Below are 15,143 nucleotides of genomic sequence, written 5' to 3' on the forward strand. Positions count from 1 at the left end.
ACCAAGTAAATGTCAGACTACTTCATTTCTATTATCCTTGACAGGAAACCCCAATCTAGATATATAATGATAAATTATGTAAATGTTGTTTTAAGAAAGGTATTTTTAAAATCATTACTTTATGTTGGATCAAGTATGCTATTTACAACCCTTTTAGGCGTTTTCTAAATATTTATAAAACTAGTTTTGTATTTAAATCTTACCTCATTTGTTCCACACATTGGCTTCATTGTTTGTTTTCTTTTATTGATTGCAATATTGTATTTTAATGATTACTTCCGGAGGATCTTTTCTTTGCGTCAAACTTTTTTACTTTCTGAGCAATATTAAGACTCGGTACATATCTCAATCACGGTAAGAAATATCACTTTATTTCAAATTGAAAATAACAAACATGTTTTTCACTTAAAAACAAACATTGAAAATGGTACTAAAACCAATGAAACTAGGTATATCTCGACCGTGAGATATTCAGACATTCATTTTGTTTCGTTTAAATGTGCCTTATTTTTTCAACAAAGTGATGTAAATTGATCTTGTTATTTAAATGATGAATGTCTATTAAAATTTATACTGAAACTTTTGTGTTATTTTCAGATGCAATGTGCAATCATTCGGCATTGCTCTGAGAGCTATTTTATAAATCAGTTGATATATTTTATATACTTGATTTATCAAACATTTTCTGCATGTGTAAGTATATTTATGTCCATTTTTGCTAGTGGATACTAGTTTATGTTAACAGTGTCTTGCAATTAGTTTGTTAGTAGTGATATATTATTATTGTTCGTATATTATTGTTCGATTGTCGCAAAAGTCATTGAATATGCTGGGAATTGTATGAATAACTTGTCAATAAAATATAAAATACGATCATATTTAAAGTAAGCAACAATGTTGTCGTTCAGTATTGTGTAAATAGAAGAAACTTAAAATCAAGGAAACTTTCTACGATTTCGACAAATGCACTGCTGAAGCTAGCTTCATTAAACGCTGTAACTTAATTCTTAAATTACGTTTTCACTAAATGAAAGTTTAAATTGCATCTTGGTATGAACTAAATAAAAAGGCAATGCAACTGAGTCTAATGATTATTTGTCTGTCACTGTTGATTAAAAAAAGTATTTTGGTAAATGCGGAGGAAATGGTAATTACTATTAGTTGTTTAGGAAAGCCGGTACACCGGGCCAACCGATGAGATATGACCAACACGTGTCAACATCGGCGTCAAAACCAGACAAATAAACAAAGAAACCGGGATAAAAATGTCCCATTTAGTTCGTATTTGGATTGTTTTATTTCTGTAATTTCTGAGTAGACCTTGGTCTATATCACAATGTATACGTATTGCTCTTAGATTTTATAATGATGCTAAATAGGCCGTGTCCTTTATTCGTTACATTTGTTAGCTTAATTGCAATATGTTGTTTTATATAAATCCATTAAGGTAGGCGTAAAAAGTGTGAGTTAACGTTTTCTAGACGTTTGCGGTCATGCTTTCTAGGGGAAACTTAAATAATACGACAGAGAACAATTTGTCCCAAAACTAAATACAGACGAATAGCGAAATAAAATAAAAATCGGATAATATTCTATTCCCATCAACTAAGGTTATTCTATATAGAGTATTGCCTTCTTTCTTTGATATAAAGCTAAGACACCTTCGTTTAAATAAAAAGATATAATAAGTTATTTGTATACTAACTCATATGTCAGATATCCTGGTGTTGAAATACATGTACATGGAAACATGTTTATAACACATTTTCCCATTTCGCGGCATTGCAGTTTTAATACAAACTTTAAATTTAAAGTCTGACTACATTAAAAGAAGATACTCTCGATCAAATTGTCAAAATGATTTAAGTTGTTCTGATATGCATCATGGCGCTATGCATATTAGAAATTTTTGTTCAGTTAAAACTAAAATATCCATGATGTACAGCTGTGTGACATTTGAAAAGAAATCGTACCATCATACGTTTATTAAGCTTGACATTATAAGTACCATAAACCTTACAGTTTTACAAGATATCGATGGTATAAGTATATATCCCATTAGAAAAATTCCAACACATGGTGTATTAATTACTTAATAAGTTATTATCCAGTATTGGTCATATTCAAGCTGTTCGTCTCAACGTTCAAAGAAAATGGGAACAAAGCATTTGCATCAAGATGATAACATTCTTGAATCAATAGATATGTGACACTGACACATTATGATTGATGGCATTAATGCGGTTTATGGTTTTTATAAATAATAAAGGATATCTTAGGATGCACGTATACCTTATTTTTATAAGGTTAAACACATTTTGTGGTTATTTGACCGAATTAATTATCAACTAAGTCAGTATTTATGAAAACGCACCATTGTAAATATGATGCTTCGTCGATCACGTGACCATCATAAAAATTATAGAATATAGCATTTAGTGCAAACATTTATGTGCCAAATCAGGACCTGATATATTAGATATTGTCATTTTTCCTTCAATAAATACACAAATGACAATATAATGTTGACTACTTTTATTGTTTTACTGATTTCATGTTGTGACTTTTATTTACACAGCTTTTATTTTCATATCTTGATCATTATAAGCAAAGTTTTCCCTGTGCAGAAATATTTATATGAGCGTTTCTCTACAAACTTTGAGACAAATATTTTTTACTTTTTATATTATACATTTTATTATATTTTTATCTTTTTTATTTATTTGAAGACAACAAAGAATATTTAAGATACATAATAACAACAAAAATCAAATTATCAAGTTAAATATGTTGTAAACAAGTTAACATCATTATCTACATTGTCAATAATTTGTTATCAAGAGAAAGTACAGACAACAGAATAAAAACAGGTTTTATTTGAAACAATGTCCCTCTTAAAAATATATGTTTATTTTGTGCTTGTATTTGACTCAAAACCTTTTTTCCTAGGCCTAGATCATACGAGAGCAGTTGATCCATAACACAATATACGAATGTATAAATGTTGTATCAAAACTCATTTGAAATAACCGATTTGTTATTATAAGTACATATTACATCCTTGAATTTAAGGCTGATTTGTTATTACAATATTAACCATAAACCACTTAATCGGATTACATCTGTACACAGTACGGAATTTCTTTTTGTCGGATCGTATTTGAGCATGCCATATAGAAATATATTGTACAAAAAACACAATAAAAATCAATCCTAAATTGAACTATATAACATCCCTCAATGATGGAGTAACAATTTAAGAATAAGTTATATCCGAGCATAACCACATTATACGGTAGGCAAACATAAAATTAAGGTGTTCAACTAACAATCATAAATATATGCCAAAGAACATGTAATTTGAGCATCGTATGATAATTCTTACAAAGAATCCTGATAAAAGGCAGTTTGATTTTTGTTTCACTAACAAACTGGCGAATATTGATAAATTGGCTACTCTGATGTCTGTTTTGTCTAGGGGGTACACATATAATATAAATGACAACTGAGAATATATAAACATATGTTTTGCTCTACAGTCAATGGTAAGTATAGCCTATATATATAATTGTAATTTATATGATATAATGGAATGGTATTGACCCTTTCTCGTTGCACTAGATATATGGTGAGGTGAAATCCGGCGCATAATACACGGCGTTATATGGTGTCTTATTTGAACTGTAGTAAGGTCTTGGTATGTTCAGATTCGAGATGGATGACCTGAAAAGACAATATATAAATTAAAATCTTCACACTAGTACGAGCAGTTTCCATTTCGGATTAACTCCGTAAACATTTTGACTTAGTACAATCGATTATTTTATATACAATTACATAATTTCAAAGATAATTTGTCTATAATGGAAGGTCTGTAATTATACAATGAATAATTACGTTAAAAGTACTTTTGGTATAAGACATATCAACAAACCACGAAAAAATTGTTGGCAGTTTGTGTGATATACCTGATCTGATATTTCATTTATCCATATAAAAGATATATGTTCTAGAACAAAATATAATTATTCATCCTAAAATGTGCATAATCTATATTACTTAGGACTTTATCAACAATTTTGTTTCAAACAACTTTTTATCAAAATATATAAAATTGATACATTTCTTTTGTTTTTATAAATATTTAATAAGAAAAACAATATGGAAAACGTTCCCTTTTAAGATCTATCCACTTTAACATATAATTTGACATCATGTTTACATATGAATATAAAGATAAAGCTATATGATTATGGACACAGAAGCAGACAATTAGATAAAGGTAAATGACTATTAAGACGGAAGTAAACAATTACTTACAGATATTTGATTATCTACACGAAACTATTTATCAAACCTTTAGCGCAGCACTATACATCAAGTTTTATAAATTAAATTTAGAAATGTTTACACGGAAGCAGCAGACAATTAGCGGTAAATAATTGCCATCCAGCACGAACCTAGATATAAATCAACAAACACATTATCAACACGAAACTGAATACGAAGACAATCAAAACATGCTTGAACACGAAGAATCTAAATGTATATTGCTATCAACATGGAACTGAATACAAAACTACAAGTATATTTCTATCACGGAATCAAACACGAAGCTACAGCAATATGACTATCAACGTGGAACCGATCAGCACATATTTGACTATCGAGAGGGAAAGGGGCATTTTATTGTATTTATTATTGTATCATAGTTTGGAGACTTTATTATTGAAAATATGTCAGAGCTAAATCGTATACCAAAGAATGTGCAGTGTGTTTACATCATCGCACTCACTGTCACTTAAAAAATCATATTAAAGTGCTCGTGCATTGGTTACTTATTTCTTGGGTTTAACAATGTTAAAACAGGGAACGTGTTTGCCTATAAGTAAAAGACGAAAGAACATCAAAACACTAGGCAATCTGGTTGATAATCGAGGGCTACGCCTCCTTGACCAAATCAGATAGCCTCGTGTTTCGATGCTCTTTCTTTTACATGCAGAGAACTTGACTTCAGTGTTGTTATATTTTCTGGTCCTTCGGGATCATTGATGCCAACACTATAAAGTGGTGTGAATTGAGTACCGCTCAAGCCGGTGCTAGGGGGCGTGAGGGATGTTGCACTTATTCATTATCCCTCATGTACAGACTCAATCAAACCGAGTCTGCAATTCTTATGTTATGTTATTTTCGAGGGATCACTTTGTTTCCAGAATTTTGATGTAATTGTCAATAAACAATAAGAAGCAGGAGTATAGTATATTATATAGATAAGTCACATAAATACCTTCTTCTCCACAGGTACCGGTCTCTTCTGATGTCTCGACTAAAAAAAAATAATTATAGTAGTAATTTTCACATATAAATATGATTCTTTTTCATTTTCAATTTGAGTGTAAGGACGATAGGAAAACGGACTCATTTTTTATAGTTAAAAAGTTCATATAAATTGGTGGCTTAAAACTAACTGTTATGTTGCATCTTTGAAAGTGTCCTTGGGGCAAGTATTCACTTATGCATTTCAGTTTTGTTCTAAATCAGATGTAAAAATGGTAAAATAACTATTAGATTAAACCTAAAAGTCATACATATGTTTGTCTTCATCCCCTTCGGTGTTCTGAGTTTCATATTGCTTTTCGTCATCTAAGTCGTTAAGTGAATACGCCTGTCGCATATGGTCAACGTCGGTCCTAAATCTATTAAATTTACTCCGGGTGTGACGTTTATCTTCCCTTTGTTGATAACGGTGATCATAGTAACCCTGATGCTGACCTTGACCATCATCACGTAGCTAAAAAATGAAGATTGTTATTATAGTTAAAATTAATGGAAATAATGTCTGAAAATAGATATAAATGTTTACAGTATATCTTGTACAAACACAGTCAATAGATCCACTTGCTTTGAAATGCTTTGAAATGTAATATGCAAAACGGGTAAGAGGAGATGGGGTGTCATGTGTGCATGTTTCTGCTCTTTTGCAATCGGAGCTAAGATGTTTGCAACACTATGCGTTCGATGCATTGCAAAATGTTCATTTCTGTTAGAAACAAGTTTATTATTTCTTTCTACAATCTATAAGCGCCGTTCGAAAACATACTGTTTTGTTTGTTTGTATCATTTTACGCCTTTTTCCAACAGTATTTCAGTCATATAGGCGGGTAGTTTCCTAACCATCGTTCCTGGAGAGTTAGACCAGTACTTGACTACCTTCCTCCGCGCTAAACTACCAAAGCATCTCCCGGGGATCGAACCCACGCCAGAGAGGTAACTGGATTAGAAGTCATCGACTCTAACCACTCGACCACGGAGGCGGTTCGAAAACATACACCATTTAAATACCGTATCTGATGAAAGCAACATAAGAGAAAAGTTACAACGTTGTTTGGTTTTGTTTGTGATGAACTAACACTACCTGGTTGTTATATTCCTCTGTATTATTTTCATAATATCTGTATCTGTCTGGGTAATCATGAAAATGTCTTGTCTCATTCATGTTATGTCTCGGGTTATTGTCGTCTACTTTCCTTGATAAACTAAACAATAAGTAGTATAAGCATTTGAACACAACTTTATGCTATGAACGTGGGAAACAATAATGTGATATATAGGAAATATTATCGTCAATTTACAAGCGACGACAACAACAACGTCAAGAAACTTCAACGTAACGTTGTAAAATAGGTTATATTGATAAAAATAATAATGCCTTTTAGATATGAATTACATGTACATCACTCATTTCATGAGCGAAAATCTCAAAATCGATAATAGTCATTAAGACCCATTACAATGATATAACGAAGGGTCAGGGATTTACTTCGAGTGTCTTATAACTTTGCTCATCTTTACGGAAAAGGTAATTTCTAAAAAAAGGTAACTTATTCGAACCCATGCTTAGAGCTACATGTTTGGTTGTTAAATTTGACTATAATTGCGATTTTGTCGTCAAATAAGGACTGATTCGCAATCGCAAATCAAACGACCACTTGTCACATAAAACACACTATGAATTATGATAAACAAGATCGACAAGGAAAGGCAGCGCTCAATGAACGCAGCTTACAGTCTGTCATAAATGACGTCACACCATGTACATTTTACTTACTCTTACTACATTCCAAAATATTATGTACGCATGACGTTTGCATGAGTAGTATCTTCATGAATAGATAATGTTAAATTGTTCCTCTTAGGATTTCAAAAACGAGAGAAATTCTGTTTGTGGACTAAAGATAAAAGTACGAAACCGACTCGTGATAATAATGATTGACAACCAAAGGCAGGCAACATTTAATTATTTAAGGCCAACTATGATTTACCTGTAAGGATGTGACGAGCCGTCTTCAAGGTAATATTCTGACGAATCCCTGTACCTAGATTATAAAATTATGAAAAAATAACAAAATACATTTTTAAAGAGACACTCAATTTTTCGAATTTACTAGTATATATCTTCAAATTTTAAATCAGTTAGCTAGTGAAGTTACTTCTATATATGTACAGCAAATTTAAACACTATGTTAAACTTTTATCAACAAACGAGGTGACATATTGGTTCGACGGCATCACACTTTCGTTCTTATTGAGAAGCTCTACAACAAAATAAAACATACTTGTTGTTGTTGACGATGGCAGTCATCTTGTTCTCTTTATTGAGCATATTAAAATAAATGCAATATATAATTGTTATCATTATTCAGTCTGTTATTTTTATGTAACTCTTTGATTTATTTCTAACTTCATCCACCAAAAGTATCATTCGACCTTGTCGATTTTAAATTTTTTTAAACAAAAAATAATAATCTATAAAAGGGACTCCGATGAGGTTTTTTGACATGACGGGACTGGAAATTATTTTTAAATAATAAGTTTCTATTCAATGTTAGTGCAGACCAATTATTGTTATCCAAAATTTTAAATCATTTGTTCCAGAATAGTTATTCTTATCTTGACAAAAGACCCGAAATCGAACTGCGTTGCGACGCTTTTCTCTGACATTTTTTGCATGTATTTCTAGCTGATCTAAAATCAAAATTTTATGTTTTAAGACTTTTGGAACTCAGCGGAGTTTGTTTTATCATAAATTTTCCCATTCGATCAAATATATCTGTTATGAAAGCAACGGTACTGTTATAAACGTCTCGGTCATTCATAAAACATATTTCATTTTTATTAAAGCTGTATTTTATAAACAACTTTTTAACAATAAATTTCTGTTATCTAACATCTACATGTATACTTCAATGGAGATAAGACATAAACATAAAATCAGATGTAAACTTAAATCACTTTAACTCTGAACTATTTTTCTATAGTATATCAATTTTTCTTTTCTTCAAGTAAAATTTCTTTTGTTCTCCGAGTTTGACAATTTTAATGAATTAAAATCCCTACCACAACTGGTCACCCCCCCCCCCCGCCTAAGAAATCAAATATCTTTTATATCATTTTATCATAAAATCGTAGTATTCATTATCATAATATTACTCTTGTTATTATTTTTTGAGTTTTTTAACATTTATACTTTACTTGACTTCAATGTTTCTCCGATGATAAAGGATGGGAGATAACTATTTCAATATTAAAATACAATACCCATACTGCTTAGTTTTCTTGTTTCCTCTTCTCCCACAGTATAATGCGACACAGACGAAAATAATGAGAGCTGCTACAAGAAATCCGACGACTCCAAGTACAATTATTAGTATCATGGTGTTTTCTTCTTCATTAGAGGTAGGTGTTGCAGTTGTGACTTCATTAGGCACTGCATAAATAATTGTTATAACCTAAACATGATGTAACATAGGTTTTAAAGATAACAACGTTCACTTAATTAAAGATAGCAACGTTAGTTAAAGATACATATAGTTGCTGATTTGAAAACAGTTATTAAATTATCTCTCAAAATCGGGCATAATAATTGATGGAATGTTCTCAAAAATGAAAAGAATAAAGATTGTCAACAACAAAAAAAAAATAGAATTTCAGTTTTGTTAATCTCAATATGACATCCTTAAAGTACTATGTATATGAAAACAGGGTTAAACTGTCCACTTAAAGAACCTTTTTTATGTTTTTTGTATCATTTATCAAAGATTTAAACATCCTTAAATCTATACCTGTTTGGATGACAAGCTCAACTTACATGAATATTTTGTGTTCGTTATATTATATATTTTGAGTAAATACTCATGTAAGACATAGACGATATTTAAGTTTTTTTTATATATATATACTGATATTTTATCATGTGGTATGAAACTGGAGTGAAATATGATAATGTTTATGTCACAAGATGAAAATAAATCCTGTATTTATCGAAAAAAACTTATATTTCTGTTTATCATATACATTATTGGTTATTTGACATTACAATTTGAAAGACTTCCCCTTAAATTGTGTGTATTGTTTGAATGAAGAAGAAAGTAGTTCGGCAAGACATCAGTGAAAATACGGAAAATATGTTTCACTGCAGTGAAAAGAAAATATTTACAGTGAAAATACGGAAAATGAAAATACGACTTTTATTTCATCAATATTTGTCAATATTTCATTTACATGTATAAGTAATGTATAAAATATTATAATAAATGTAATTGTTAGACAGTTTAAATACTTTTACAATAGGGGTCTGCAGACCAGTGTCCACTTTGCATGCACGTGACGCTTGATGGTCCCACTAGCGTCAGACCTGGTTGACACCGGACAGTTACAACTGTGCCGACACTTCGTGAGTATGTGTTAACTATAAGATATTTCAACATATCAACTGTAATCACTGGTGGATTTGGTGGCAGCTCTGTTAGTGAGGGGCATTCTATAATAAAAGACATTAACAATATAATTATAGTTTCTTATTACTAAGGAACAAACGCAAATGTTCTCACTAAGTTGAAATGGACGCTGATCATATATCGATGATGATCAATTATTGAGTATTTTTTCATTACATTGATAGAAAATATACATATAGTTCGAGATATGAGAGTGAGATTAATTGTCTTATATTAATACAATTTTCCCATAATATAACATTGCGGTTACACATACAAAGCAATAAGCCTAAGAGCTGAGGGACATTTAACCAATTAACAAAAATCTAAATCTTACAAATTTTGCTTTCACAACGCTTCAGAATCCAAGATGGCGTTCAATATGGTCGTCGATTTTATGCGAACGGGTATATCTTATTATGGTAGAGTTTTCATCAAGAAATATGCCGTTTTCAGTAAAAAAAGTTAAAAAAACATTTCGGAAATGATCAAATTATAATTAGATAACAATGAAATACATAGCTGTTTATGTTTTTATCTTAATGTTTTTATACGGTTACATAAAAATAACAAAGATAAGCTACTAAAATTCCAATAGTGTTTGTTTGTTTCTCATAAATACTATGTGCAATTTAATTTCAAACTTGCTGAAATGAAAGAAATGCATGCATGTAATTATAATTATGTCAATTGAGAATGCGTCAGTGAATACATCTGTACATACAAATTTTGAAAAAAAGTAATTAAAAGTAATAACTTCGAATATATAGAATTTAAATTAACTAAGTTAGTTATGAGACCGGTATTTTAAAAGAATATTGTCTCACGGGAGGAAACGTTTTCTATACCTGTCATGGTAAATGCTGTACATTAATTCAACGGCATTGAAGTGATCTGGAATTGGGATGAACGACTTTGGAAATCCTCTTCAAAATGATTATTCTTTATCTAAGAACATATAGAAACGTCTTGTATTAATTAGTGTGGGTAACTATTGCAATATGGGTAATTTGTTTACTTTGTCCTTTAAAAAATATCATGATATTCAGTATCAGTGATACCCCGAATGTTTTCTTATGTTTCGTTTTACGGCACACCAACACAATTTAGGTCATATAGCGCCGAAATAAGAAAGAAGATTTTTGCTAACCGCGGATGTTTCAAACTTGACAATGTTTCAAGGTTCAGAACCATCTAACCTGCAGGAGGTCAGAGATACATAGACACCTGTAATAAGCAGATATCTGTTAATTTATAAACTTATATAAATGTTCAAATGGATTTTATTTAACAAATAGTACTCGTAGAAAAGTATGTTCAACGCAAACGACGACTTTAGTTCACTCATTCTCACCTAAGCTAAATGAAAGGGTGTAAGGAGCCTATATATTCCAGCTTTTGATTTGCGTGTAAAATTATATTATTCTAAATCAACACATATCTAAACAGTCTGTAAACAAGCATATATTTAGCCTATTGAAATTGCTTCAACTTTACATGCATACACAAATCAATAGCTATTGTAATAATAAACATAATTTCTAAATGAATGTATTGATATTTATCCAATACGTGCCCTGTATGAAAAATGATCAATTACGATGTTGAAAGCCTCTAGCATCACTTGAACACTAATTGAAGATGCTATCAAAGAATAATATTGACAAGGACGAGTTTAATGGTATACTTTTTATCATCGATTGATTATTCGGGAGGCTAAATGGCAGATAGATCAAATTCCGGTCAATTCGATATGTGTTTAAAGTTGTTTTTTTTTTAGATACAAACGTTTTACACTTTCCATGCTTGCGGTGACAGAAGATATACATGCGACCAGTACATACCAAGAACAGCCTGTACCATTCGTGTGGCTCTGTGCGCTATTAAGTCAGTACTATATTATACTTTTAACCTACATAATTATGTTACATCGTTTTGTCGAGACTAAATAACATACTTAGGATTCTTGGCATTTTACATGTTAAAACAGTATGTGGGTCAACAAAGATTATTTACAAAAGCAATCAATATAACAAGATATAATAAAAAAGGTGCATAATTATGTTTTATAATCAAATACAACATAAAGAAACGTATTTAAGACGATAAATAAAAAGCAAAATTTTTACCTTTTTATAATCTAATCCACAGTCATGCTTTTAAAATTTGATCAAGTTTTTCGTTGCTTGTTCGACCGACTGAAATATTTATATCCAGTGTTTACAGCAGCAACAGGTTTTCAGGTGAAACGCATGACTGTTAAAAGATGTTGAATCAATATTGAACAAATAATTATATACCACAGTCACGGTAGATGAATTCAAACAATATAGACGCTGAAGCTATCTCACGTGGTAAACATAAATTAAAACCAATATAACCTAATTACATTGTGTCATAAAAAGGGATAAATTCTATTTGTTTTATTTTATTATTTTATAAAACTTCATTCCCACTGCTGAAACATGTATTGATTCTTTTCAACGGGGAAAATGGGGATCGAAGATGTTGAAAGTCGAGTATTATTCGTCACTTATAGTTTAATAATTGCGTTACCTTTAGGAAAATAGCTATGTTCGTCAAAGTTGTTGAAATATTGATTTTCAAAGTTAATAAATTATTCAAATATTGCATTAATAATGTTTTGAATTAACTGAACACTGCTTTCATTTATTAGTTTTGCAACTATAAAATTGTCTGCGAAATGAATTATTAATAAAAAATAACTTGCAAATTGTTGTTATGTTCATCATACTAGAAAGAAAGAAAAATATACTGTAAAAACATTGAAAAAGCCTGTAGAAATATAAACTGGCTTATCCTAGTCAAGCAAATCGATTGAACAAAGTCGTATAGAGATTGATGAAACGACAAAGGCGCAATCGAACCGTGAAGCGCAACACATTTGTTTTATCGATACAAGTCATCTTTTTATCATCTTTGAAACAGCTTGCAGTAATGAACAATGTCCCTATTATGTCGATATATCGACTTTGTCTTGAGACAATTTATTAACAATTTTTGCTTCATTTGATGAACAATATTAATGATATATATTGATTAATAGCCTTTACTAATTTAAAAGAAAACCACAATATTTATGTTATTTATTTAATGATTCGTTTATTTATTTATATTCTTATATCATTAAACATTCATTGATTAATTCATTTGTTTATTTATTTACAGGTGTCACAGTCCACACTAACTTAAGGGAAACGGTGCTATTCATAGGTTCAGGGCTTCAGTGTGGCTTCAAAAATACACAGATGCGCTTTCAGAAAATATTTATTATCATTCAAAGATACTCCGCGCGCGACATTTGGAAGTGAAAATACAAATAATAATTATAATGACAAATGACATAGAATCAAGAGTTGCAAAAGGAATAACAATTATGGAAACAACACAGACATTAATATATACCTGCAAAAAAGCGAGGACGCGCTCTCAGAAAATATTTATTATCATACAAGAAAGTCTGGAAAACGTCATGAAAACCTTCAATATGAGTGCGCATGCGTGACGATACTTAGTGCGGAAATAGAATAATAGATTGAGGCCCGTAACAGTGGTCAGTACATACTTATTAAAAAATTAATGATTGAACACATGAATAAGATAAATAATGACTGACAAGAATGAATAATTAACAAATGAATTAATGAAATAATGGATGCGATATAGGACAATAGATGCAAATAAAGAATTTTACAAAATCTATACAATAACCATACAACAGAATGTTCCGGACATATTACATAACATAATTTATCGCGTATCATACGAGAAATATATTGAAAAACAACGTATAACATTTACACATTAATAGGAATCTTCGACAATACACTTTTCTAATGAAAGATAAAACAATTAGTTGTAACTACATAGTACATGTGTATATACATGCCCAGGTTTAATTTCAGTTTTCAACGTTTTTCTCTGATTTGAGTTGTATTGGAGAATATTGAAAACAGCCGCATGACCTATTTAAGTGGAATGCAATCTGGCGTTTAAATAAACAAACAACAAATACGTTTATTTTATTTTCTAAGTTAATGTATTTGATGCGAGCCGACATCCTTTTTGTTTCTTCCTTTTTTAATTTAACAATCTGATTTATAAGTGAAAAAAAAAACATAAAAAAAACTAAAAAAAATATTTTGATAATAGTACAAAATGCAAACTGAATGATCGAAGAATGAACATGAAAAAACTTTGTTTAAAGTTGCAAGCAACACAAAAAATACGTATAATGAAATAATGAATGTTCAACAAGATCTTATTGTGATGTATTTTTTTATAAATCTAATCTAAAAAACTGTATGCTACGCTTTTGTCAATTGGGTTATTATGATAAAAAGTCAACATTCGATAAGAGCATTGCCACTTTAAATGTCAGAAGGTAATGATAGTATGATGTTTAAAAGTTAATCTATCATCATAATGATACAAATTACAATATTTGCGTTCACGTATAACTGATACTTGTACTTCAAGTACTTATTTACTAATACTTAACAATACCAATGAATGTAAAATCATTATGGAGGTCAAGGATTTTATGTTCATACCGAAGTCTGGGTAACTTTTACAAAAATACAATGCATGGCATTTCGTTACAGTTTAAATACACTAACAATTAAAAACACTATCATCTAATATATGTTAGACGCCTCAATATGTATTTTGGTGTCTTGGTGTTGATTTCTTTGTCCCATCTGTTCTTCCTACTTCCTTGCAGTTCTTTGACAATTGCATCTTCAATGTTTTGCCAACATATTTTTGTTCTGAATCTGAAATGGCCTTAAGCGGAGGCCTAATGATATTTTGTTTCAGAACTAATTGGTTACGTTCAATCATCTTTTACAGAACAGAAATTGTTGGCGTACTATTAAGATATTCACCAAATTACTGACATTGAACGATGCACAAAAGTAATTTAACTGACAAATGATAAGGTGTTTCATATTAGGAATGTCGACTGATATGTTCGGAGAAATACAGACAGTGGTGGTTGTATTTTCACAAACATTTCTTGCTTGGGAAATCATTTGTATCAGGAATGGCATGGCTTTCCTGGGTATTTTCATGAGTTTGGCATGCTTACCTTAAAAGGGCAATTTTGGAGAGCGTATCTTATAATCGTCTATACAATTCAGAATTAGAAATAAGACAGGAAACTAAATTACAGCCATTTGCAATTTTAAGACGAGTCTCTTTAAAATTTCTGAAAAATCAATTTATCAATGCCAGCTTCACTCTTAGCTAATTCAGACAATAATAATTGCTGGTGGTAACTTAATCTACTCGTACAGATGTAATTAGCAAAGACAGAGACAAGCTTTGACATCTGCGCTGTTTAAT

At 30.5% G+C, this 15,143-nt stretch overlaps 1 protein-coding gene across 1 annotated transcript; it reads right to left on the reverse strand.

Moving 5' to 3' along the window:
- Positions 1-2,529: 2,529 nt before the first annotated feature.
- Positions 2,530-12,127, reverse strand: LOC132717104 (uncharacterized). The gene is made up of 9 exons (XM_060700499.1): positions 11,906-12,127; positions 10,625-10,724; positions 9,620-9,820; positions 8,605-8,767; positions 7,323-7,376; positions 6,416-6,536; positions 5,589-5,791; positions 5,288-5,326; positions 2,530-3,723 (listed from the first exon to the last, which is right to left on the reverse strand). Exons 2-9 carry the CDS (start codon positions 10,629-10,631, stop codon positions 3,618-3,620), a joined length of 894 nt encoding a protein of 297 aa, XP_060556482.1. The 5' UTR covers positions 10,632-10,724; positions 11,906-12,127; the 3' UTR covers positions 2,530-3,617.
- Positions 12,128-15,143: the final 3,016 nt, after the last annotated feature.

Source organism: Ruditapes philippinarum, unplaced genomic scaffold (genome assembly GCF_026571515.1).
Source record: "Ruditapes philippinarum isolate M1 unplaced genomic scaffold, ASM2657151v2 ctg1058_1_1_1_1, whole genome shotgun sequence".
Taxonomy (NCBI): Eukaryota; Metazoa; Mollusca; class Bivalvia; order Venerida; family Veneridae; genus Ruditapes; species Ruditapes philippinarum.

Excerpts from the sequence above, each read along its gene's own strand:
- LOC132717104 (XM_060700499.1), bottom strand. Across the intron at positions 6,537-7,322 it reads GGCTCGTCACATCCTTACAG|TTTATCAAGGAAAGTAGACG; the intron begins GTAAATCATAGT and ends CTTATTGTTTAG. Across the intron at positions 5,327-5,588 it reads GGGGATGAAGACAAACATAT|TCGAGACATCAGAAGAGACC; the intron begins GTATGACTTTTA and ends ATTTTTTTTTAG.